The sequence below is a fragment of the Corythoichthys intestinalis genome, chromosome 6 (assembly GCF_030265065.1).
Source record: "Corythoichthys intestinalis isolate RoL2023-P3 chromosome 6, ASM3026506v1, whole genome shotgun sequence".
NCBI lineage: Eukaryota > Metazoa > Chordata > Actinopteri > Syngnathiformes > Syngnathidae > Corythoichthys > Corythoichthys intestinalis.
In genome coordinates, this window is record NC_080400.1 from 7,555,530 (window position 1) to 7,582,475 (window position 26,946).

A 26,946-nucleotide genomic window follows, 5' to 3' on the forward strand; every position below is an offset into this window, starting at 1 on the left:
CAGTTATAAAAAAAAAGAAAAAAAATGATAAGCCTGAGAATTCTCAGGGATTTCAGAGTCGGGGCAAACTGACCGAATGTATGTGCGTCATCGATCTAGGGCTGCAGCCATCGATTATTTTAGTAGTCAATTAATTGATGAACTAGTTACTTTGAATAACCGAGTAATCTGATAAGGAACATGAAAAATTCAAATACCTGAGCTGAGCATCAAACGGTATAAAAAAATAAATAAATGATGTACAACAAAAGAACAATTAGCTAACTTAAATAGCAAAAGTCCGCTAGCTTAAATTCTTTAAATGCTAACGTTTTTTTGTTTTGTTTGTTTTTTTTTACAATGCTCTTAACAAATGGTTCAGACTTATATACCCACAAATATATATAAATATATAATATATACCTATAAACTAAATTACAAATGCATTAAAAAACCATTAGCCCAAACAAAAACTTACGTTGGTCTTAACAGGAAGCAGTATGATTCAGCCATGACCAGACCAGACCAGTGTATCCACCCAAATCAATAAAATAAATGTTAACACTAGAGGCGTGCGAAATTTGCGATTCTTAGATTCTTCGCGATTCGGCAACGATTCACAAACATCCAAATTCCGATTCTTGAATTATACCAGGTAAAACGGAAGTAAAACACAGTCAGCGTGGTCTTTGGGACGCAATGAGGAATGGACCAAGAGTAAATATCATGTTCAACTCATGCCGCTAGAAAAAAAAAAATCAATCATACCTGACTGCGGCCTACAGCCGCTACAAACAACGCCCAGTTGCTCGTTGCTACAAACATACGGCTACAGTAGATATCATATCTATGTAGAACTAGATGCAAAATCACAGACGAAGGCAGTGTTGGAACAAATATTATTGAACCGAGATGCGAAATGACAGACTTTCCGGCGTTAGTAAACAGCCGCCATCTTAAAGCAGTACTAAAGCAGTAACTTCTCTAGAAGTCTCTGTTGTAGCGAACCTAATTAACTTTTTATCTAAAATGCTCCTAAATCTACAGAATCTTGTCTTGAATCTATCTTTAAATGATGAAACAGTTTTAAAACTTTGACAAAATTAGACAAAAGGGAAATAATGGAATAACGGGGGCAATTTTAACAACTGTAACAGTTGATTCACAACATTAAATTAATTGAATGTAGTTTAAAGCTGCTGATACAGAATGGGGACTGGAGTTTTTTATTTACTGTTATTCTTGTATATTTGTTTACTGTTATATGTTAACTTGATACTGAAATAGGAGTTTGGTTTAGCCTGAGAGGATTTTGAACAATTTTGGAACTAATGTACAAAACATTTAAGAAAGAAAAAAAAAAAAAAAGGGAGGGGGGTGCATCAATAATTGTTTTATAATCGAATCGGAGCCTCTGAATCGTAATTGTAATCGAATCGTTAGGTGCCCAAAGATTCCCATCTCTAGTAAACACTTTCAAAATAAACCATTACAACGCCACTTGAATTAAACGAATACTCGACGCAACAAAATTTAATTCGAATATTTTTTTCTAATCGAATACTCGAGTTAATCGATTAATCGTTGCAGCACTACATCAATCCATATAAAATTTGAATGTAAGCGCAAACAGGGATTATTTATGTCTGTTATTTGTGTCCTTTTTTAGAAATCAAAATATGATCACCCTAGAATAACGTAGAGCCAGCCATTTGTTTTGATGCTCTCACACATCCAGGTCAGTTTGCTCAGCGCGTGTCAGACTACTTATTAGGGCGCATGTGCAATACTTGAACGGACTCAATGGAAAAAGGCAGGCTAAACAGGAACGCCCCCCAAAAAAACAGATATGACGAAAAATCGGAATTGTGCTTGAAGACCTGCAGTATGAACTTAGCCTTAGATGGCATCTGCATAAACATGTAATCACCATGTAATCGCTTAAATATGACATGGCTGATCAGTGACATGGATAAAATTTTGTTTTTTTGAATTTTTCGATCTGAAACTTTTTTTTGCAGCTAAAAAACATATGAGTAATATTCAGTCACAGAGTGAGTCACCCTGTATTTTAGGAAAGCCTACATGAACCCACAGTGTGAATAAAGATCACTATTTCATCGGCAGGACAAAAGGAAACTCCCCCCGCTTTTCTGCTCGTCTCCACACGGCTGCCATTTAACTCCGCTAACACAAAAGAGGGTCCGTCACAGCGCAGTGGCTCTCTATTGACGACGACGCTTTAAAGGGGACGGGATGTCGGCACCCGTAGGGTCGACAAGACTCTTGGGCCCATCACCCACCGTGCTGCCTTCCAACAGTGCGCTCATAAACAACTGCAGAGGGAATTCCGGATTGATACGGGGACAACTGACGGAAACGTGAGCCGACGTGCCTCTCATCCGTCCGCCCCCTGCCCCCTTCTTCGCCGCTCGGCCTCGACACTTGGGTGTCAGAGTCGGGCTGTTTATAAATAGGGGAGTGCATTTTCCAGCAGCGGTAGCCGAAGGCCGTCTGTGCTCCGGATCGAGTGTCGGCACTGTGATGTGTGATTTTCTTTTGTATCACAAGCCAACACTGCAGACGTAGCAGTTTTTCTGCTTTAAGCATTGCTTCAGAATTTTCAGGTTTTCGGCTTTCCTCTAGAAATGTGACAATATATCAATATGGTGTTACACAGCAATACCTTGTAGCCCAAATGGGTTATCAATATACTCCCACCCATAACCGATACATTGTTTAAAATAATGTCACTGTTTATTACCGGAACCAACTAGTTGCTATAAAAAATGTCCGCTAAATTTTTCACTAGAACAGTGTTGATGTTAACATGAATGAAAGTTCATTCATTCGCCCCCTCCCAGTCAAAATGAACTGGACATCTAGCACAGTCAATGGCACTGAAACATGAACATTCAAAGGCAGACTCCAAGTTTAAATGAATTGGTCATCTATTAGTAGTGTTATGTTCCTACCGTCCCTATGCAAACCTACGCTCTTGGTTCCTACGTTGACGACATAACCCGAAGTTCCGCATAGATCGGAATCAACCCTCTAAGTAAAGATCAAAATAACTATCCAAAAAGTCCAAAAGTATTGTATTTTGTTTAATGATGGAGGACACACTGCCCTCTGGTGACAGTGTTGGGTCTGGCTGGGCTGTCGTCTTTTATGACTGACCAGCAGACTCGTCTGACATGGATAAAGGATAGCTGCGCTCTGGTTTAGCCCATATAAGACTAAGGCTACGTTCATACTACAGGTCTTAATGCACGAATCCGATTTTTTCGTGTTTTTCCGACTCGAGTGAGGCATTAACTTGACGGTCTGAACGTGACAAGTCGCATAGAACGGGACCATTTCAAATCCGATCTGGGTCACTTTCGTATGTGGTCTAAATCCGATCTGGGCCACATTTTTCCAGACTGTCTCGGCGGTCTGTACTGTCCAGTCCCGCAAATCGGATTTAATGCAGCAATTACGTCATCAAATAGCGAGAGAGTCGTTACCGTAGCGATGCACCTCTGCGTTATTAGCGCCTAGCTTGCAGTGAACACGGCTTTTGGCGAAGGGCTGAGCTTGACAACAGTCATAAAAAATAAAAATGGGTTGAGGATAAGCCTGAGAATGCTCAGTTTTCTCTCTGTTCCAAGTGAGCAATATTTCAACATTGCCTCCACGGCCGAGAGTCGGGACAAACTGCCCGTATGTGTGTGTGACGTGCACGGACAGTGCGTGCATGCTATCGATCCATATAAACTTTGAATATAAGCCTAAACGGGGATTATTTATGTCTGTTATTTGTGTCCACCTTTTGAAAAGCAAAATATGATATCCCTGGAATGACGGATGACGTCTGTCATTTGTTTTGATGCTTCTGCGCAAGCGGGTCTTCTTGCTTAGCGCGTGTCGGACTGCGAATTAGTGCGCATGCGTAATACTTGAACGGTCTCAATGGATAAAGGCAGTCTGAACGGGCACGCCCAAAAAACGGATATGACAAAAAATCGGATTCGTGCATTAAGACCTGTAGTATGAACGTAGCCTAAGTTGTTTCAGCTAACCTTAATTAACCATTACTGAATTATTTTTGGACCCTTATTGCAAAGTGTAGCAAATGTGTCTCTTAACTAAGAAATTATATATGCTAAAGTTAACAAACCCTAACCCCATATTGGCCTATATATATTTTTAATTTTACCAAACTATTAGTTACTATCTGGTTATGCATTCACAAATGTTAATTAATATATTACTAAATGTTAAAGAAGGGATTATATGAATTATTGTAAGGTTACTTAAACATTAGTTATTGTCTTAAAATGCATTAACTAATGCATTAATTCAATACATTAACTCAAGTTAATATATTAATTAATGTTAGATAAGGGATTAAATAAATTTTTGTCATGTTACTTAAACAGTTATTGAATTATTGTCTAAAAATGCATTACCGTAATTTCCCGAATATAGCGCGCACTTTTTTCCCCCAAAATCAACTTGTAAAATCATGGTGCGCATTATAAAAGGGTATAGGGATGGAGACAAAAATATAAATATATATTTATATAAAGACCGATTTTTTTTTTAAATTTATTGACACGGCCATGTTGTGTTGAAGAAACGTATGCGCCGATCCGTTGCAGACCATTACGGTACGTGACGTCACCATTTTGTTTCGGTCGTGTGAGCTAGGGAAGGAGTTGGAGGCGGAGTATCAAACAACGGAGCTAATCCGCGTTGCTTTATTGACATTTAGGCTGCAACAAAATACGGTAGCAATGTCTGTCTCACATGCAACCCACCGAATATAACTGTCTTTCCGGCTGTTCCCTCAACAAAATACCTCCCCCCAGGAACTATACAATGTGCAAACATAAGTTCCGCCGGTGAATTCTGTTATAACTCGCTACACGGTAATATTTCACTCTGATTGGTCGAATAATTTAGTCTGTGTTAAATTCTGCTTTTTTCACTCTTCATAAAGCACAGAATTTAGTTTCTTGAACTCATTTGAGTCAATGTTTATTGCATCTCCGCAACGCGAACCGTAACAAACGTAACATAACACAGACTTTCTGTGTCCGTCAACTATAGCTGTCCCTTGGGAAACTCAAATCCAAATAACATTAGTTCCTACTGTTACATTCTAGTCAACAGCGATGCACTCTTCTGATTTCCTACCTAAATCACCACTTTTATTTTACCGTATTAATCCATGGAGGAAACATTTATTCATCATGATGAAACGAGCAAGTTATACAGCACCCTTTAAAAGAAAAGTCACATCTGTTTTGTTTTCTCCTGGATTCTGGTAAGTTGAAGAAGTTGTCAGATCATATTTTTACCGTACATATTGTCAGTTTACGGTAATGTTTTAAACTACCAATGTGCTATTCTTTTGCCGGGTTTCGCCAGTCAGTAAAATGACATTTCTGTATCAGTACACGAGCTCTGTTTTCTTGCATTCTTCTGTTTAATGGTGCTAAAATTAGGGTGCACGTTATACACGGGTACAATAATTTTTCCTAGACTTTACAAGTAAAATTGGGGTGCGCGTTATACACGGGTGCGCCTTATATTCGGGAAATTACGGTAATTAAGGGACCCTTATTGTAAAGTGTTACCAAAAATCCTTATAGACCCTACTCACCAATGTCACAGAACGACGTATCGCTGTATCCGGCCGCCATATTGTCCGTCTTTGTTTATCCGTATTCTCAATGGTTTCAATTTGTCGTGCAATTTATAGTGCAATTCATGGAAGCCCCTGTGCTTTCAGATGCTGTAAACTCATTGGATGCGTTGCATAAAAGGCGTTATGTGGAAAAGCTTCAGTCTATCCATTCGCCAGATCCATATTTGATGTCTAAATCGATATTTTTCGACCCGCTGTCTTCGCCCTCTCTGCCTGACATCTGCTACCCTTATATCTACAACTATCTTGTCCACACAAAATCAGCCTATTGTCACGAAAGTTTGAAAAACTTTAAGAGCAGCACTCTAAGCAACATTACCCCGTGTGACCCTTTACTTCCAATTTTCTAAAATGGCGACAATCAATAAAAAAAAAAAAAGTTGACTGCGATGGCCGACGCTTCAAGGATAGGTGGATATTGGACTATTTCTTCAATAAAACACGCAACAACTGTGTCTGCCTCATTTGCAAAGAGACAGTCGCTGTTTTCAAAGAGTTCGATGTGACGCGATAATGATATTACCGAACAAGACACGCTGACATGTACGACAACATTACAGGGAAGATACGCAGCGAGAAATTATAGCAACTTGAAGCTAGTTTAATTTCACAGCAGCAGTATTTCGCAAGAGCCCGAGTTTCGAAAGAGAACGCCACAAAGACGAGACTGTTGAAATTATGAATTAAAAAAAATAATAAAGCAAATGTGACACACAGAAGGGCTTGCTAAAATGTGTTTAAACATATTGTTCTATGTAAATCAGCCAAGGTAGCCCCCGCATTTTTACCACACCAAATCTGGCCCCCTTTGCAAAAGGTTTGGACACACCTGTTTAACTGATGATCCGTAGACGAGGTCAGCTTCTTTCATTTGGTACCAGCTAAATATTATTCAAAATGTAATGATGGTGGAAGAAATAAGCATCTTGAATTTGAATTGTCGGCGATTAGCCTCGCAATGATCTTAATTGTGGTTGTCAGCCCAAAACCCTCTAAATATATATTAAATGCATCCTACCAGATATCCTCTCCGGGTCTCTCGGAATACGGTAGAACTTCAAGTCTCTCCGTCTATCTTCTCTGTTATTGCAACCAACCACCACACACACCTTCACCATTTTGATTATTAATGTGAACGAGCAGAAAAACACGCCATAACAGGAGGAATTTACGTAGCGGTAATGCGTCAACACAACGAGTAGACGGACAATATGGCGCGGAGGCGTGGTTGTGACGTCATGTGAGTAGGGTCTATATTGGTCTGATACATATCTGCAGATCATCAGCCAGTAAACATAGCAGTTATCCTATATCGGCTATATATCGGTTGATGGTAAATGATCTGCTGATTTTGAAAAAAAAAAAAAAAAATAATCCATTTATCGGCCTGACATATATTGGCAGATCTTCTTTAGAAAGATTATCACCCAAACATGAACATACTGTAGCAGTGATCCAATTACAGTACAACTTTTATATATTCGCCGATCTTGAAAAAAGTCCATATGTCTCCCCGATATATCGGCCGACTGATATATCGGTTGACTTTTAATATACTGGACTGTCTCAGGAAATTAGAATACACAATATTCTAATTTTTTGAGACAGTCCTGTGTATATATACAGGACAGTCTCAGGAAATTAGAATATTGTGTATTCTAATTTCCTGAGACAGGAAATTAGAATATTGTGTATTCTAATTTCCTGAGACAGTCCTGTATATATACACAGGACTGTCTCAAAAAATTAGAATATTGTGTATTCTAATTTCCTGAGACAGTCCAGTATTTACAGAAATGTTGCACTGAAAGGTTCTCATAGACTGTGTGGAAAACAAGCAAAAAAATAAACGCCCCCCCCCCATTCTCTTGCATAGTTGTATCGTAGAACATCGTAGATTGATTTCCTGACTCATGTGTCAAATTCAGTAACTGCTGTATCGCCATATTGTGGGATAATTGTTTTTGTGAGTCATGTATCGCAAATCATATCATGTCAGAAGATACCCCGAGGTTCCCACTACTTCTTTCCTGACAGCGAGCCAACGGACAAATGAATCCACATGAAACGAACGCACAATAATTTGAGTCGAGTCGAAACCAATAACGCGACCACTGGCTTTTACTCGACTCAAGCCCTTATTTATCTCACCAAATTGAATAATGATCAGTTTCTTAACAACATCAACCATCCTGGGAGAGTCTGCAAAACACCACCCCCAACCATCTTAAAGACACAAATTTCTTTGAAAGGCTACAGATGTGGTCCAGATGTGAAAGCTCTCAACATCTGGCAGCGAAATCTCTCTTTTGATCCCCAGTAAATCGGAGCGGATCGTGTTTGCGTAGTCACTTTTTTGTTTAATTTGTTGCACCAGAGATAGAAGAAGTGCCAACCTCTGGCGTCAAAATGAGATGTTCCAGAATCATTATGTAATAGCAAGGCGGTAGGTCGCTCACATTAAAACTGATGGCCTTTAGGAGGTATTGAGAAGTGACGAAAGAGTTTTCGCGCCAGCCAAGAAGGGAAACATTAGCGAAGTCTTAAAGAAAGTTGCGTATTTTCCAAAACAAAGTTGCGTGAGTTCCAAGATTAAAGTCAGATTTTTATACGAATCACTTTGTGTTTGTTCTCTAGGACAAACACAAAGATTTACACAATTGCTTTTACGTCCTGAAACTGATAATAATCTGATGTTGCCAAAATACTGAGCGCTTTCAGGGAATTTTGACTGCAATTAGACTGTTGCGGTTGTCTTAGAAGACATTTGGCCTTGTTTCATGAACTGATGACGCCTTCTCAGATGTGAGGCCAAACGTCTTAGACAGTGTTTTTCAAACGGTGTGCTGCGGCACACTAGTGTGCCGTGAGAAATCATCAGGTGTTTTTTTTTTTTTAGGACTGCAGCTATCGATTTTTTTCGTAGTCGATTAATCGATGAACGAGTTAGTTCGAATAATCGAGTAATCGGATAAGGAACATGAAAAATTAAAATACCTGATCTGAGCCTCAAACGGTATTAAAAAAAATAATAATAATAAGGATCTATGTACAAAAAAAGAACAATTGGCTAACTTACATGGCGAAAGTCCGCTAGCTTAAATGCTATTAAAACGCTAACATTTTATTTTTCCTCAATTTTTTTCCCCCACAATATTCCCACAAAAAAGGGCTAAATATACCTATAAACTAAATTACGAATGCATTAAAGAAAACATTAGCTCAAACAAAAACTATAACCGAATAACCGAGTAATCAGATAAGGAACATGAAAAATTAAAATACCTGAGCTGAACCTCAAACGGTATAAAAATAAATAAATGATGTACAACAAAAGAACAATTAGCTAAAGCTAACTTAAATAGCAAAAGTCCACTAGCTTAAATTCTATAAATGCTAACTTTTTTTTTTTTTTTTTTTTTTTTACAATGCTCTTAACAAATTGTTCAGACTCATATTCCTACAATATATATATATATATATATATATATATATATATATATATATATACCTATAAACTAAATTACGAATGCATTCAAGAAAACATTAGCTCAAATAAAAACAGCTTATGTTGGTCTTATCATGGAGCAGCTGGATTCAGCTATGTGAAACGAGGCAGTATCCACCTAAATCAGTAAAACTAAATGAAAATACTTTCAAAATAAACCATTACAACGCCACTTTAATTAAACGAATACTCGAAGCAGCAAAATTTAATTCAAATCTTTTTTTTCTAATCGGATACTCGAGTTAATCGATTAATTGTTGCAGCACTTTTTACGTCGTCGGGCGGAGTTTGTCACAGTAACCTCCTTAAACGGTGTTCCTCCTGACATCCACCACGCGGTGGCGCTGCTTTATTTACATTGAATGTTCTTCTGTTGCTGCTTACTTTTATGTTGGAGTTCTGCAAACGCGTGTCTGCGAACCGCTGAGCTCCCGAGTGGCGAGTGGTAAAGGTGGATTTATTTTTTTTTTTTTTTGTGAATAAATGTGCATAAGTGGAAGCTTCTCTCCTTTTTGTTACTTTTATGCACGCATCCTACTCTCCACGCGTTATAAGCTGCAGGAGGAAAGGAGGAGTAGGTAGAAGCTTGCGGTCGTGTGCAAATGAACAATGTATTGCTCGTGTCGCGTTCAAGAACTGCTCAGATTTTTAGCCATCAGGTACCGAGCTGTCAGCGAAAATGTGGACCCCAGCACGTCTACTGTACATCATTTGATCAGAGTCGTCAAGTGTCAATATACACGGAAGTGTCCTTTCCATTTCATCCATATTTGAGACCGTCAATCCTCCCCATGTGTTTCATTCCAACGCATTGTCGAGGACAGCAAGGTAGCTGATGGCTAAAAATCTGAGCAGTTATTGAACGTGACACGAGAAGTTGCATTTGCTCTCGTTTCAAATGAAGTCGATTGACTATTTTGTTCGCCTCCATGAAAACACAGAGCGAGAAAGGCAACTTTTTTGAGAAACACTACAAAAAAGCCCTCATAGCCAGTTACCTTGTTGCTAAACTTGTTGCTGAATCCAAAAAGAGGCAATACTACCTGCCTGCAAAGCCATTGTCAGTGAGATGCTTGCAATTAAAAGACATTTCTAAAGTCCCCATCTGACATTTCTGAGATTTTCAAGCCTAACTGCTATAAGAAAAAATAAAAACAGAGAGACCAAGAGCTGTTGACGAAGATTCCAGCAAGGATATCGGCTCTGTGTTCATCCATACAGGCTCAAGTTTCATATTGAGTAAGTATAAATATTGAGGAATTATTTCATAATTAAATATAGACCCCAATTACGTGACGTCACAACTCCGCCCCCCTGACTGGTGCCGTCATATTGTCCGTCAGCTCATCGTGTTTACATATTACCGCTACATACATTCCTCCTATTACTGCGTGTTTTTCTGCTTGTTTAAGGAATCACCGCCTTGTGAATGAACCCAAAAACCTTCCTGACAATCGTTAACATTGATTAATCAAAATGGTGAAGGCATGTGTGGCGGTCAGACAGCGGCGAAAACATCAATATGATGCCAACACAAGACATCATCGAGGCTCGTCGCCACGGTCTCGCAGCAAGAAGGTGAGCGCAACAACAGGTGTTGTGCCAAAGAATAGCCGCCCTGCGTGAAATGTCCCCCCTGACAGGAGCGCCCGCACGGAAACAACATTCTTGTACCGTGAACAGTGTTGTCACAGATTACTTAAAAAAGTAATTTAATTACTGATTACTGATTACACCTAAAAAAAAGTAATCTAGTTACTTTACCGATTATTTTATCATCAAAGTAACTAAGTTACTTTAACAATAACTTATCAGTTACTTTTTACCAATTTTTCTCCTTTTGCTGCCTCAACATAAAAATGACACGCAAAAAAGTCATCGCATTTAATTGAATTTTTCACATAAGGCTTAATCTTTGAGTTAGCGGGGGTTTAATTAGTCGATGGAGTTGATTTCAACCACCATTAACTCGCGCAAGCTTAGCCACCCCAGAACCCTGAAACTGACAAATAACTGACAAACTGCACGGAATTTGTTCAAATCAACTCCAACGACTAAATAAACCCCCGCTAACTCCAAGATAAATCCTAATGTCAAAAATTCTGAACTTCCCCTTTAAAATAAAGACCTAGCTGTTAAAATATTGTCTATAAAAAAGTTGTAAAGCAATAAAACAAACAACAAAAATTATTGAAATGAACAAGAATCCTCCAACGTATTTCATAATGGGTCAAAATCATTTTTCGAGCAGATCATGTGACTAGCACCTAAGACACTAGCTTTTGCTTTGCTAAGCCAAAACTACACCTGTGGAGGCAAGATGGGTATTTAGAATTTCTGTAAACCTAAGCTTTCAAACGCAACCAACAACAACTGAGCTTGAACAGTTTTATCTATATGTATATATACAGTATTGGCCAAAAGTTTGGCGACACCTCAAAGGTGGACACTTTGAAGAATGTAGAATATAAAACCTGTTTTCAGTTATTTCACTTTTTTTTGCCATTCCACATGTTCGTTCATTGTTTTGATGTATTCAGAGAGGATTTACAATAGTAGGGAAATATATAAAACGTAAAAATGTTTAAGCGTGTCCAAACTTTTGACTTTTGTTTCAGTCATCAACATGCTTTGCCCCCAGGCCCACAAAAGTAAAACTGTTCTCTATTCAACTGACTCGAATACTGCTCAGAAAATGTCAAATTCTTTGACATACAACAACTTCTTTTTAAAGTAACGGAAATAACTACTTTCCCTGGTAACAAGTTACTTTTACTATAGAGTAATTCAGTTACTAACTCAGTTACTTTTTGGAAGAAGTAGTGAGTAAGTATAACTAATTACTTTTTTAAAGTAACGTGCCCAACACTGCTATTAAATAAAATCCCTTTTGTCTGGTGATGTAATTTTATTCTCCTTAGTTTAAAACAGGGGTCCCCAAACTACGGCCCGCGGGCCTGACACGGCCCGCAGCCACATTTGGTCCGGCCCCCTGAACAAAAAAAAAAAAAAATTTTTTTGTAAAAAAAATAAATAAATAAAAAAATTTAAATAGTGTTATTTATTTCCTGGCTTTTTTCTGTGAAGAACCCAGAGAGGGTTATTTGGTTATTATCGATTTAATTAATAGTGTTATTATTACATTACGTTATATTATATTATATTATATTATTTTTATTTGATTTACTTTTGTTCCGTGAATAATCCAGAAAGGGTTATTTGATTGTGGCTTTCTGAATAACAATACATTTTTACATTTAGGCACTCCTGCAATCGTCACACTTTTTCTGTTACAAACTGACCCCGGCCCCTCATCAGAGAAGGGAAAAGTTATGTGGCCCTCACAGGAAAAAGTTTGGGGACCCCTGGTTTAAAATTTCTACTTTTTTTTCCCCTATCTATTTTTTAAGCAAGGTCCTAAAGAGTGCATAAATGAGAGCCGTGAATCTAGACTTAATCTGCAACCTTAACGATGGTGACCGGCAATCAGATCCGCAGGTAAGCAGATGATGCTGACAGAGTCTCGTCTGCAGAGGCCACCACAGTGGACCTTTTGTCTTCGCAGCGAAACCTGATGAACGCTACACACGGCCCGCTAAAGGCTCGTCTTGTTTGCTGACTAAATGTAATAACCCGCAATTGACTGCATGTGGGAGGAACGTCAAGCATTGTTCACCGTACAGGCCTGCAAACCCCCGTTAGCATAACGCACAGCTTTGATTTCACGCCCAAAAGTCTGCCAAGATTCTATTTTGATTTGGTTCAAGGACATCTTATCAGTTTCAATCGTTAATATTCACACATTAACAAAATCATTTACATTTCACCTTAAAGTTGTTATGAAATGTTGACCATGTCAAGAAAATGAAAATGACTGCACTAATGTAATTTTTAGGGATGTCCCGATCCGATCACGTGATCGGAAATCGGGCTAGTCGCACCATTTTTCAGAGGATCGGAATCGTGTGAAAAGGATCAGGTTTTGAATTTTAAAAATGTATTTATGTTTAGTGCTGCAACGACTTATCGATTAACTTGAGTAATTCGATTAGAAAAAAGCTTCTAATCAAATTTTGCTGCTTCGAGGATTCGTTTAGCGTAACGTTGTAGTGGTTTGTTTTGAATGTGTTGTATTTAGATTTATTGATCTGGGTGGATACATTCCTCTAGTGGCAACATATATGCATAACTTGTTTAACATGGCTGAATCCAGCTGCTCCCTGTTAAGACCAACCTAAGGTATGTTTTTGTTTGAGCTAAAATATTTATTTATACATTCGTTATTTAATTTAGAAGTATATTTTGCAGTTTTGGGCCGGAATATGTGTTTAAACGATTTTTTTAAGAACATTGGAAGAAAAAAATAATAATAAAAAATAAAAAGTTGGTATTTCATAGCATTTAAGCTAGCGGACTTTTGCTATGCAAGCTAGCCAAATGTTCTTTTGTTGTACTTAGCTCTTTTTTTTTATTTATTTTTTTTTTTTTAATATTGTCTGAGACTAAGCTCAGGTAATTCAATTTATTTTTGAATGCATTTATTGCTCCTGTGACATGAAAATGCAATTCAGCATAGTTTGAAGAAACACTCAAGATTTCATTTTGTATTCATATTTAATGCTCATTTGAAAGTGTAATCTTAGCAAGCCAAAATAAATATTATTGCAAGCACACTTGTTTACTTGTTTAACATCTCCTAAAATTTATCCTGCAACACATTAAATGTTCGATTACTCGATTATTCAAACTAACTAATTAATAGATTAATCGATTACTTAAATAGTCGATAGCTGCAGTCCTATTTATGTTATTTATGTTACATTTTGGTTTTGAATATAGGCATGGCTGCACAGCTTGGTAGGTCCTCCTTTTTTTTAGGATGCTCATCAATTGGCTATTTTTTCTTCTAGGTGTGTGCATGTATTTTTACCCCCCCCCCCCCCCCCCCCCGCCAAAAAAAGAAGCGACTTTCGAGCAATTTAGGGTCTCATGAGATGATGAAAGGGGGGCGATCTGCCACCACCCTGACCTGCGGCGAGTTGCGCCAAACTAAGAGGGCCCGTTCAGTCCTGTTTGCAGGCCTAGTCAATATTGTTGCTTTACAGAATATTTAAAGATAGTGTTCTGCTTATTGTGCAGTAGGCCTAACGTACAGTTTCAGAGATTTGCGCTGGTTAATTGTCAGTTTACATATGTTTTCTTTACAGAGTGTAATGTATTTGATCCAAATAAATAACAAATGTTGTTACATACTGTGAATTGTGTTATTCTTTAATCAGTTAATAGAAAAATCTTCGATGTGAAAGATGTTAGATGTATATATAAGGTAATAAAAAGTAGAAAATGAATGAAACTAACATCAGTTACTTTGCTGAGTAACTAATTACTCTTACATTGAGGTAACTGAGTTACTAACTCCATTACTTTTTGGGAGAAGTAATTTGTTACTGTAACTAATTAATTTTTAAAGTAAGATTACCAACACTGACCAAAAAGTTGGGCCTTTTTTGGTATTTTAAACAGCTATATTTTACAAAATTTAAAAAAAAAAAAAAAAAAAAAAAAAAAGGATTGTATTCTATAAGAGCATACCTACATACTGGGAGTGGCGTACACATAAACTTGTTACCCCAATTACCACTCCCTTGTTTTGCTTTGGGCAAGTTTTACAGCTAATATGATTGTGATCTTAGTCAAAGACAACAGCAAAGATGGATAAATATTACATTCAATTTGGTGAAGTTAGACGACAAAGTCAGGATAATTTATGTTTTAAATTTCAAAAATAGGAGTTGTGTTTAGTTTCTGTTAGAGATAAGATTTCTGTTTGAATCTGTTCACTTTCATGTAACTGACAATGAAAAAAAACCTTCGCAAGTTAGAACATAGCCAGTAAGGAAAGAGACTTGACATCCTTACTTGAGGAAGTATCTCTGGCCCGAGGCGGTCTTGGCCATCTCCCACCCCGGTGGCAGAGGCACATCGTCGGGGATCTCGTATGAAGACTGTCTCAGGTGCTGGGGAGAGGCGCCCGCTGGCGGCATGCCAGACAGGGAGCCTGCAGAGACGGCGCCCATCTGCAGGGATGCGGGCGAAGAGTGGGCGCGGACATGGTGCGGAGTGAGCGTGCCGCCGGTGCCCGCATCTGTGCTAGCCTGCGAAAGTACGAAAACGAGAAAAGTGCATGATCGGACATCTAGTGTTACGAATTTAAGTTGCCTTTAATTACCAAAATGTACAACAGGTATGATTAGTAATTGAATATCTTCCTTAGTAAGGGTGTAATCACAGAATTAATGATCATAAAATATTGATTTTTTTTTTTTTTTTTACAACAATATTTGAAAATATTACACATTCTGCCACAATTGAATTCCATACAAGGGCTTTCGATTGATGCATCTTTCCAGATTGATGTATTGTTCCGCTCCTTTGTCTTAGTAAAATTCACTTGTATTTAGCTTTAAAATCATAGCATTTAATCTTTTTTTTTTTTTTTTAACCATGCTTATTTACAAACATTTTCAATGAACAACAAACAGTGACTATTAATTTCAATCAGAACTTGTTGGCATATTCTACTGTCACCTTGACATACAGGAGATGAAATACACACATAGATATAAAAATAAATAGATAAAAATAAAAAAATCACCACATGAAGAAATGTGTATCAAACTGTACAACTGTATACTCTACACGTATACATTTCCCCAAAAATATGTGCTTTACATATTGCAATATTGCATTTAATCTTTAAAAATTCTTGTTTTGTTACAGTAGCTTGTAATCAACTTTTTAAGGAATACAACCTCTATCTTGTTTTTGATGAGTGGCCTTTTGCGCTACTGTATTTGAATGGTGGTCAAGATTGTGGTACTTGGACGGCAAAGTATTTTTTTTTAAGTAGTAGTTGGCGCAAAAAGTTTACAAACCACTGCTCCTTGGAATGTCAACTATTTCAACTGATGTGCGGAAGGTACCATCACAGTTTTTGATGTTTGACAGCCAACAATTTTGCAAAGTTTGTGATGATTTTACAATGCGTCTAATTATCTAAAATGCGTGAAGCCACAGCGGTCATGTTGTCGTCGACAAAGCACCATTTTGCTTCTGTGGGTTCTGTCGTATAGTACAGTTCAGTTTGAAGGCGAGCTTTGATTTCGCCAACATAGTTTTGGGGGGGCATCGTTTGTACTGCACAGTGTTGTTTTTGGCAGCCGGTTTAATTTTCGTCTTAGTCATATTTTAGTCATCTAAAAATGTGTTTGTCTTCGTCTAGTTTTTGTTGACGAAACAAATTTCATGTAGTTTTAGTTTACTTCTACTAAAATGTTTTCATCTGTAAAATTACAAAATTTTACTCCAAAAATAAATAAATAAATAAAGGTTTTCAAGTATTTCGAATTAACATTGACCGTTCGAGCACATATTGTAGCGTCTATCTACAAGGACAACGCCAACTTGATGAGAATACACACGCAGCAGGAAATCAGTACATTTTCAAATAATTTCATCCACCTGGACGCCACAAACTATAAGTAAAAAAAAAAAGTTGTCCAAGAGTTTAAGAGGACATTCGCCGTTAGCATTAGCCTACACTAGCGCGAATGCTATACTAACGCTACGAGTTACATTTAGTGTGTGCCAATCTCTCAGCACAGCTCTTTAAAGGCTAAAGCAACATTGCATAGTCTCTCTGGCCAAGACAACAAATCTTACCGTGTGTGCAAGCCTGCATGGAGCATGGAGATGACACACTGGTGAGTCGGGCAGGAGGGGTGTGGCCAGCACGTCACGAGTGACACAACCAGAGATTGCTACGATGCAGGCTTACTCCACATAAAATGTCACACATTATGAACATGTGACAGAAAACTGTTGCGCATTTTTGTCTCATTCTCGTGTCGTCAGACGAAAACTGGCAATCGTCTCGTTATCGTCATGAAAAAAAAGTGTTCATTGACTAAATATTTTCATTTTCGTCTTTGTTAAGGAAAACAACCACTGGTATAGTACTACCTTGGTAAGGCGTTCGTTTGTTATAACGCAGTATCGGATTTAGCATCTCAAGTAAAGCTGAAACGAATACTCGAGCAAGTCAAGTAACTCAAGCTTAAAAACTGATCCGAGTAATTTTATTCACCTCGAGGAATAGTTTAATTTTTCCAGCTCTAAGCATCACGTTTTGCCCGGACTACTTTTAATGCGGGACAACGCGCTGACGTCACGTGCGTAGAGGAAGAAGCAATGAAAAAAATAAAAAAAACTTACCGCAGCCGACAGCCGCTACAAACTACGCCGACGTTGCTAAAAACTACGCCCGCATGATGCTAGTGCGGTAGCAGCTAGTGTCCGATGCGTCTCATAGATATCGCATGCATTTAGGACTAGATGCGAAATGACAGACTCGGGCGCGTCTGGGCAGCGTTAGTAAACAGCCGCCATCTTTAAGCAGTAGACTTCTCATCGCTAATAAATATAACGTTACTGTCACTCGCTCACGTAACGTTAGCCCTTCGGAGGGCTAGGTTTCTATTGATTATGACCACTGTCGATGCGTGGCTAACGTCTCTTACATACAGGCTTTATTTAATCTGTAAAAACACTGCACTGTAGAGTGATGAGGGTGTAAAATTAAAACATAATAAAGCTAACTGTCAGTTTTAGCTCAGTAGTCAATGCTGAATCAAACACCAAGTAGCACTGGTCCCTAATGTGCTCCAATACAGCAGGCATCATACATTTATTTTGAACACTACAAAAACTCACCTAACCTAACCCTAACCCTAACCCTATCAGTACTTACAGTTTAGACTAACTTAAAACTTAACTAGAACTTAAAAATAGCTTGACACAAATGGAAATTAAATTGAAACACGTGGCAAAACCACGTTGCTTTCAAGTGATGTCTGTTATCAAGCGTTAATTACATTTTTAGGTAAGAAATATGTTTTTTTTTTTTTAATAAGATCTAGAAGTTTTTTTGAGTGAAAGCAGTGAATTTTTTTTTTCTAGTCACATCTTAGATGCAATTGTTGGCTGTTTTCAACAATGTACATTGAAAATGAAGACATTGATTGACTGAAAATGGTTCAATATTGGATTAAATGTCTTTTTTTCTCACGTATATTTATAATTGCTCTTTACCTAAAAAAAAAAAAAAAAAAGTTTTATCCGATTACTCGATTAATCGATACAATTTTCAGTCGATTACTCGATTACTAAAATATTCGATAGCTGCAGCCCTAATCTCAAGCCACATTCACACCGAAAGACAATTGAGCTGTTTTTGTCCAGATTTTTCCCCATTCGAAAAATCGTATCAATGTTTTACCAACATTTTGGAAACACTGTTAACATCGACTAGACATGTGCCGATTACCGGTTTCAAGGTATACCGTGGTTGGAAAAAGTCACGGTTCCAAAATGGCAAACATTTTCCGTCATACCGTCCCTAAGGTATTAGCTATTTTTTATGTCCCAAAAATGCAGGGAGAAATCCCTCGCTTGCAGCTGCAAGGCTCAACCCTCCCCCAACAGTTGTTGCTCAGTGTCAGTGTGTCAGCTGTGCTACACGATGGCTGGAGGAGGTGAAACTCCTGAACATTTTCCCCCATTGAAGAAAACGAAATCGCTGGTATGGGAATACTTCGGCGATGAAAAGTTACAGACGGCCGCGGCTTAGAGGAGGGCCAACCTAAATGTAAAACTTATTTCCGGAGGGCGGCTATCGATGAGGCAATACCTCCAATATGATTTTCTAGAGGTGGGAATCTTTTGGCACCTAACGATTCGATTACGATTACGATTCAGAGGCTCAGATTCGATTATAAATCGATTATTGATGTTACACCCCGCGCTTTTAATGTTTTGTACATTAGTTTCAAAATTGTTAAAAAATCCTCTCAGGCTAAACCAAACTAATATTTCAGTATCACGTTAACAGTTTAAAACAGTAAATAAAATACTCAAGTCCCATTCTGTATCAGCAACTTTAAACTACATTCAATTAATTTAATGATGTGAATCAACCGTTAAAGTTGTTAAAATTCTCCCGTTATTCCATAATTTCCCTTCTGTCTACTTTCGACATGTCAAAGTTTTAAAACCGTTTCATCATTTAAAGATGGATTCAAGTTAAGATTTTGCCGATTTAGGAGTATTTTAGATAGACTGTGCTGACTGTGTTTTAGGTCTGATTTACCTTGTATAGTTCAATAATCGGAATTTGGATTTTTGGGAATCGTTCTCGAATCTTGCACGGCCGAATCGCGAATCCGAAATTTCGCACGCCTCTAATGATTTCGCATTTATACAAAATTAAACACTAGAGGTGGGAATCTTTGGGCACCTAAAGATTCGATTACAGTTACGATTCAGAGACTCCGATTCCATTATAAATCGAATATTGATGCCCCCGCCCATTTCTTTCTTTTTTTTTATTTTTTATTTTTTTTTATGTTTTGTATATTTGTTCCAAAATTGTTCAAAAATCCTCTCAGGCTAGATAAACCAAACTACTATTTTAGTATCAAATTACCGGTTAAAAACAGTAAATAAAATACTCAAGTCGCCATTCTGCATCAGCAGCTTTAAACTACATTCAATTGATTTAATGATGTGAATCAACCGTTAAAGTTGTTAAAATTCTCCCGTTATTCCATAATTTCCCTTCTGTCTACTTTCGACATGTCAAAGTTTTAAAACCGTTTCATCATTTAAAGATGGATTCAAGTTAAGATTTTGCCGATTTAGGAGTATTTTAGATAAAAAAATTGATTAGGGTTCACTACAACAGAGCCTTCTAGAGAAGTCTACTGCTTTAAGATGGCTGCTGTCAACAACGCGGCAACTACTAAACGGCAAGTCTGTCAATTTGCATCTAGTTCTTTTTACATGTTCTACAAGCGTCGTCGTCCGTCATTTTGCATCTAGTTCTACATATATGTGATATCTACTATATATGTGGCCGTATGTTTGTAGCAACTAGCAACTGGGCGTTGTTTGAAGCAGCTGTCGGCCGCAGTCAGGTATTGTTGTTTTTTTTTATCTAGCGGCATGAGTTGAACATGATACTTACTCTCGGTCCATTCCTTAGCGCGTCCCGAAGACTGTGCTGACTGTGTTTTAGGTCTGATTTACCTTGTATAGTTCAATAATCGGAATTTGGATTTTTGGGAATCGTTCTCGAATCTTGCACGGCCGAATCGCGAATCGGAAATTTCGCACGCCTCTAATGATTTCGCATTTATACAAAATTAAACACTAGAGGTGGGAATCTTTGGGCACCTAAAGATTCGATTACGGTTACGATTCAGAGACTCCGATTCGATTATAAATCGAATATTGATGCCCCCCCCCCCCCATTTCTTTCTTTTTTATTTATTTATTTTATTTTTTTTATGTTTTGTATATTTGTTCCAAAATTGTTCAAAAATCCTCTCAGGCTAGATAAACCAAACTACTATTTTAGTATCAAATTACCGGTTAAAAACAGTAAATAAAATACTCAAGTCGCCATTCTGTATCAGCAGCTTTAAACTACATTCAATTAATTTAATGTTGTGAATCAACCGTTAAAGTTGTTAAAATTGCGCCCGTTATTCCATAATTTCCCTCATGTCTACTTTCGACACGTGAAAGTTTTAAAACTGTTTCATCATTTAACGATAGATTCAAGTCAAGATTTTGCCGATTTAGGGGTATTTTAGATAAAAAGTAATTAGGTTCTCTACAACAGAGCCTTCTAGAGGAGTCTACTGCTTTAAGATGGCGCCTGTTTACTAGCGCGGGAAAGTGTCATTTCACATCTAGTCTAGATATATGTGATATCTACCATAGCCGTATGTTGCCGTATGTTTGTAGCAACTGGGCGCTGTTTGAAGCGGCTGACAGCCGCAGTCAGGTATTATTGTTTTTTTTTTTTTTAACCTACCGGCATTAGCTGCACATGATATTTACTCTCGGTCTGTTCCTCATTGCGTCCGGTAGACCGCGCTGACTGCGTTTTATTTCCGCTCTACCTGGTATAATTCAATAATCGGAATTTGGATGTTTGTGAATAGTTCTTGAATCCTCCACGGCCGAATCGCGAATAATCTAAGAATCTGAAATTTTGCACGCCTCTAGTAAACACTGTCATGAACGTTTCCCACCAGCTGCGAGAGTTAACTCCAGCATGTTCAGTATGTCTAGCGGTGCTAAAACGTGTTTTTTCTCTCTCTGGCAACTGTGTTGAGAAAGAGTGTGCGTGTATAATGTAAACATGATACGAGTCATACATACGTGCTTTTTATGGAAAATAATTTAATTATTTTTTTTCTGATGGTAATAATGTAACACATTATAGAGCTGTAATTGCAATACTGTGATACCGTGATATTTTTGGCTTAAGGTTATCATAACGTCAGAATCTCACACCGGCTCATGCCTAACATCGAGAAGTTTTTGCATGAGTTGTTCAAGATTGGTAGTGGAATGTAATTTTTAACGAGCATTCGTGATTTGTTTTTGTGACATTTTTTATCTGTAGTGTGCACGGTTTGGCAAGTTTCATCAATTGTCAGTACCGTATTTTTCGGACAATAAGTCAGTTATTTTCATAGTTTGGCTTTGGGTGCGACTTATACTCTGGAGCGACTTGTGTGTGAAATTATTTACACATTATTTTATCATTTCACATGTTATTTTGGTGGTTTGGAGTGACACTGATGATTTGGTAAACTTGTTAGCATGTTCTTTATGTGACAGTTATCTGAATAACTCTTAATAGCTATGTTAAGTTAACATGCCGGCCAGCATGTAACATTATCATTCTGTACACATATTAAGCATGTCGTTCTCTATTGGTATTTTTTTATCAGAGATGTCCCAATCGATTGGGATGCCGATCGATCGGGTCCGATCACGTCATTTTCAAAGTATCGGAATCGGCAAAAAAATATCGGACATGCCTTTTTTTAATATTTACATATATTTTTTAATTAAATTGTTTTCTAATTGTATTTAACGTTACAGACATAATGTGTTACACTCTTCCAGAGGCTTTAGTTTAAGTTTAAGGTAGGCTTATCAAATTTATCGCGTTAACGGCGAGAATGAATATTTTTTACATTTATCACGTTACAATATTTAACGCAATTAACGCATGTGCTGCACGACTCACTCACGCATTGTCGCGTTCAAACTATAATGGTGCCGTTTTACCCATACAGTATATAAAGCTAAAACCCATACAGTATATAGAGCTAAAAGGCAGCGTAAAATGAGTAGGGAGAACTTTGGCAGCCTTTGGAGCCCTTTTTTAATGGCTAAAACCTTACAATCCCTCTCCCAACGATTAGAATAATCGTGGGAAGCAATGTGGGGAAGAAAGGTAGTAGATGATCTTTTTCTTAACACCCTATGTTATTTCCCAACGCAAAGAAGATATACAGTATCAATGGGTACCACGACGCAGTCATGGTTGCACTTCCCATCATGCATTTAGGCAGAAGTTAAATGGCTACAGTATCATTTACTGAAAGCTCAACAAATACACTAGATGGCAATATTTAGTCACAATATACAAAGTCACATTTATCCTTTAAGAATTACAAGTCTTTCTATCTGTGGATCCCTCTCACAGAAAGAATGTTAATAATGTAAATGCCATCTTGAGGATTTATTGTCATAATAAACAAATACAGTACTTATGTACTGTATGTTGAATGTATATATTCGTCCGAGTTTTATTCATTTTTTTCTTAATGCATTGCCAAAATGTATATGATCGGGAAAAATTATCGGGAATGATTGGAAATGAATCGGGAGCAAGAAAAAGCAATCGGATCGGGAAATATCGGGATCGGCAGATACTCAAACTAAAACGATCGGGATCAGATCGGGAGCAAAAAAACATGATCGGAACAACCCTATTTTTTATTTTATATTGCCTTCAAGATGACATATCTGTTCTATGTGTTGGATTTTATCACGTAAATTTCCTCCAAAAATGCGACTTATACTCCGGTGCGACTTATATATGTTTTTTTCCTCTTCGTTGGACATTTTAAGGCTTGTGCGACTTAAACTCAGGTGCGACTTATAGTCCGAAAAATACGGTATATAAAAAGATCCCTGCTCTTTTAATTTTATCATTATCAAACTTATGACATTACACGACACATTTTTTCCGATTTGACAGGAAACCGCATTTTGATTTAGTACAAAACGGTTACAAATTGTATGCTGAGTGGACCCAAATGACCTCCCAGCTGCATATCTTTATTTTTACCACAAAGCAGTGGCGGTAACATTTTTTTCCCGACATTCTTTATGTTTTAATTACAACTTTATATCTATATTTGGAGTCTGTGTGTATAAAGGCAAGCTTGTAGTAGGCCCTGCAAGGAAAGGAAAGGAAGAGAAAGGAAGTGGGGGGGCTGGTAGAAAGGGATGGAGGAGGAAAGAGGGAGGGTTGAAGGGGGATGGAGTTTGGGGGGATTGCTGACGCATGCGCACTGTACCACAAACGTCCAAAGGGGAGCAGCAACAGTTGTGGGTTTGAGGGTGGGGGAGGAAAAGAGGCACAAATAGGGCAAAAAAAAAAATCTGTGGGCTTCAAATTAGCCATTCATGGCGTGACAAAAACACATTGTCAGTATTAACTCACAATATGACAAGTGATTGTTATTAAACACGCTCAGTTTCTGTGATTTGTTATTTTTTTGGGACAGTTTTTCATATTAATAAAATGTTTAAGTGCTTTAAATGGTTATTTGGACTTTTATAGAATAGATGCAATGTAATGAGGAGGTAAAATATGTTAAACGAGCCGAGGGGAAGTTGGGACGGGCCTGTTGTCTGGGTCGGAGCCGAACCGAACCGAACCGAGCCGAACCTCGGAGGCCCCCGGGAGCGGTCGACGACTTACTTGTCTGGAGTGGGACTTGGGCTCGGGTGGTTTGAAGAAGGAATCAGGCAGCTTTCTCATCCTCATAGGCAGCGAGGTGGACACGTTATTTTGGGGGTTCATCACGGCGTTGAAGAGAGCCTCCAGGTCTGTCTCCGAGTCGCCCCGGACGTGGACGACCTGGTGTCCGGCCGGAGGGTTGTGCTGGCTCGGTTCCATTGGCCCCAAAAAAGTCGAACGAAAGTTGAGGGGAAAAAAACAACCCCCGAAAGAGAGGGGAAAAAAGAATCTAATCCCGAGTTTGTTTTCCTGAGATTTTCACGCAGCAGGAAATGTGCAAGAATGTCGACAGCGCTCAGTAAAAGTTGTCCCGGCTCATCCTAAACTTTTTTCCCCCACAACAAAAAAAAGTTGTTTGTTAGCTGTCGAAGTGTGCACACGAAGTCGAAGTTTTGCGGTTGTCTCTTGCGGGCATTCTCCAGGAGACAACAAAGCGCATATCTGGCACTCTTACCGTCCTCCGTCCCGTTCTAAAACTTTTCCAACTCAAAATGTCGAACGACGACAAGCGGGGAAAACAACAATGAGTTCTGAAAGTTGTTGTTTGTGCCGGAATTGAGCCCGCTGGTTGCTTGTGGGATAAATCTCCGCTGCTCACTTTGGCGGAGGGAGACAGAGGGGGAAAAAAAGTTTCGCCCCAGTCGAGTCTAAACTTTGGGCAGGACATTAAACTTTATGACTCATGGGACGGCTGCTCCGGGGGCGGAGTTTGCCTCCAACCGGGACGGGAGCCTTTAAAGGTACAAGCCCGGCGGGAGGTCAAGCAGCCGGGCTCCGCCGACTCCATCAACTTCCCGACAGGAGACACTTTCAACATTCGATTGACACGTTACTTACGTTAAAGTCATAGGCGGAGTTTGACTTTTGGGGCAGGAGGGGCGCAACATGTTGATGACCCCAAAACGCAGCGTCAGCAATAAAATTAACTTATAGAATATTTAAAATCAGGGCCGGCCCAGCCTATTCGCAGACTATGCAGCTGCTTAGGGCCCCTGACCACTAGGGGGCCCCCAATCTGGCAATTGTTTAATTTATATTCTCTTTTGTTTACTACAGTTTGCTTTATTTGAGTTTTGTGAGTTTTGATACTTGATTACAAGCTTAAAAAAATAAAAGTTATTTCTTAACTTTTTTCTTTCCTCTTTTAGAAAAAGGTTTGGCGCTATCTACCCTAAGTACTGACAATCATTTGGGGTGAGAAGCTTGAACTATGCAGTGCAACAAAATCTGATTATTATACACAATATGGACGTATGGGTTGGATTGCATGTATGGGTTTCACAGTACACTGTGACGAAATGGTGAGCCAAAAATATGGGCCCCTTTGCATTATTTTGCTTAGGGCCCCCAAATGGTCTGGCCCCCTGTTTAAAATAATAAGTTGACAAAGAGTGTTTTTTGTTTCCCATCATTCTTGAGGGGAATTGTAAATCAGGCTGCTTAGACAATACTTTTCGCTAAGATCGTCATCCATTGAATTTGGTCTGCCCGCCGGTGTCATGCCAATGTAGTTACCACCATCATAAATTGTATCACCTTGACGGAGCCATATGGAGGTAGATTTGTGTCTTTATTATTCACTCAACAACAAAAAAACTTGCTTCAATAAAAAAAAAGTTGCTTCAATCAAAATATATATTTTCAACAACAAAAAAGTCATGTCAGTCAAAAAAATGTGTTTGAATGCAAAAATAAATTTCAAACTCAAAAATCTAAAAAAAAAAATGCATATGAAAGCTATTTTTCTTAGGGTTTTTTTTTTTTTTTTTTTTGATTGAAACAGCTTTTTGATTGAAGTAACGTTGATTTGTGTTTGGACCACATTTTGGCTAGGATTTTTCTCTTTATTATTCAATCAAAAAATAAGTTGCTTCCAACAAAAAATAGAATAAGTTGCTTAAAAAAAATAGATTTTCAAAAAGAAAAATCACTTCAATCCAAAAAAGAAAAATTTCAATCATAGAAAAAAGTTTTTGAATGCGAAAAAATACTTGAGATTGGAAAATTTGCGTATGAACACTTAATTTTTCATTGAAAAAGTTTTCTTTGATCGAAGAAATCCTTTTTGTGTTTGGGCCATATTATGATTAGGACATTTGTATCTAAATCATTCAATCCCCCAAAAAGTTGCTTCAATCAAAAAAAAAAAAAATAATTTCGACCCATTATATAGATGTTTTTTTTTTTATGTTCATTTCATTCATTTGTTGCAGTTTTATTGCTTTACAACTTTTATATATATAGGAAAGTCAATTACATGCAATGACACTTTTCGGCCACCTGGGCCCCCCCCCCCCCCTTAAAATCCGCTTATGGTTAAAGTGCGTACGACAGGAGAAAAAAAGTCTTAAATAGGATTATTATGTGAATTAGAATCATATTTTGAGACGATTCAACTATACACAACAATTTAGCAAAGCGCAGATTACAAGAAATTAGTTTTTTAATCTGCCGGTTAGTCACGCCTACCCTTATAGGGCTCTAGCGTCCCCAACAGGTGGATGACGACAGCGGAGTCACGATTTCATCTGATTGAGTATGCAGCCCGTTGAAGGGGAATTATTCACAACGAGGAAAACGCGACGAAGAGAGCCGCAAAATGCCATTGTTTCAGTCTCTCTACTCCAATATTTTTACAGGATATTCTTTTTATCCCAGTATTTTCCCCCAATAGCTAAATAAATGGCATGGTCATGACAAATAACAGTCTTGTGCTAAATGGAATATGAAATAATTAAAATGCATTTATTCAAGACGACATGGCAAAATCCCTCCATAATGGTCAAATATGCAACCTAATACGGG

At 38.1% G+C, this 26,946-nt stretch overlaps 1 protein-coding gene across 1 annotated transcript in view; it reads right to left on the bottom strand.

Moving 5' to 3' along the window:
* LOC130917268 (transcriptional coactivator YAP1) overlaps positions 1 to 24,824 on the bottom strand; it is a 96,403-nt gene extending 71,579 nt beyond the window's left edge. Inside the window, exons 1-2 of the mRNA XM_057838507.1 lie at positions 24,103 to 24,824; positions 15,105 to 15,340 (exon numbers count right to left, since the gene is read on the bottom strand). Of these exons, the coding sequence (XP_057694490.1) occupies positions 15,105 to 15,340; positions 24,103 to 24,300 (434 nt within the window). The 5' untranslated portion in view covers positions 24,301 to 24,824. The remainder of the gene's footprint in view (positions 1 to 15,104; positions 15,341 to 24,102) is intronic.
* Between the last annotated feature and the right edge of the window lie 2,122 nt (positions 24,825 to 26,946).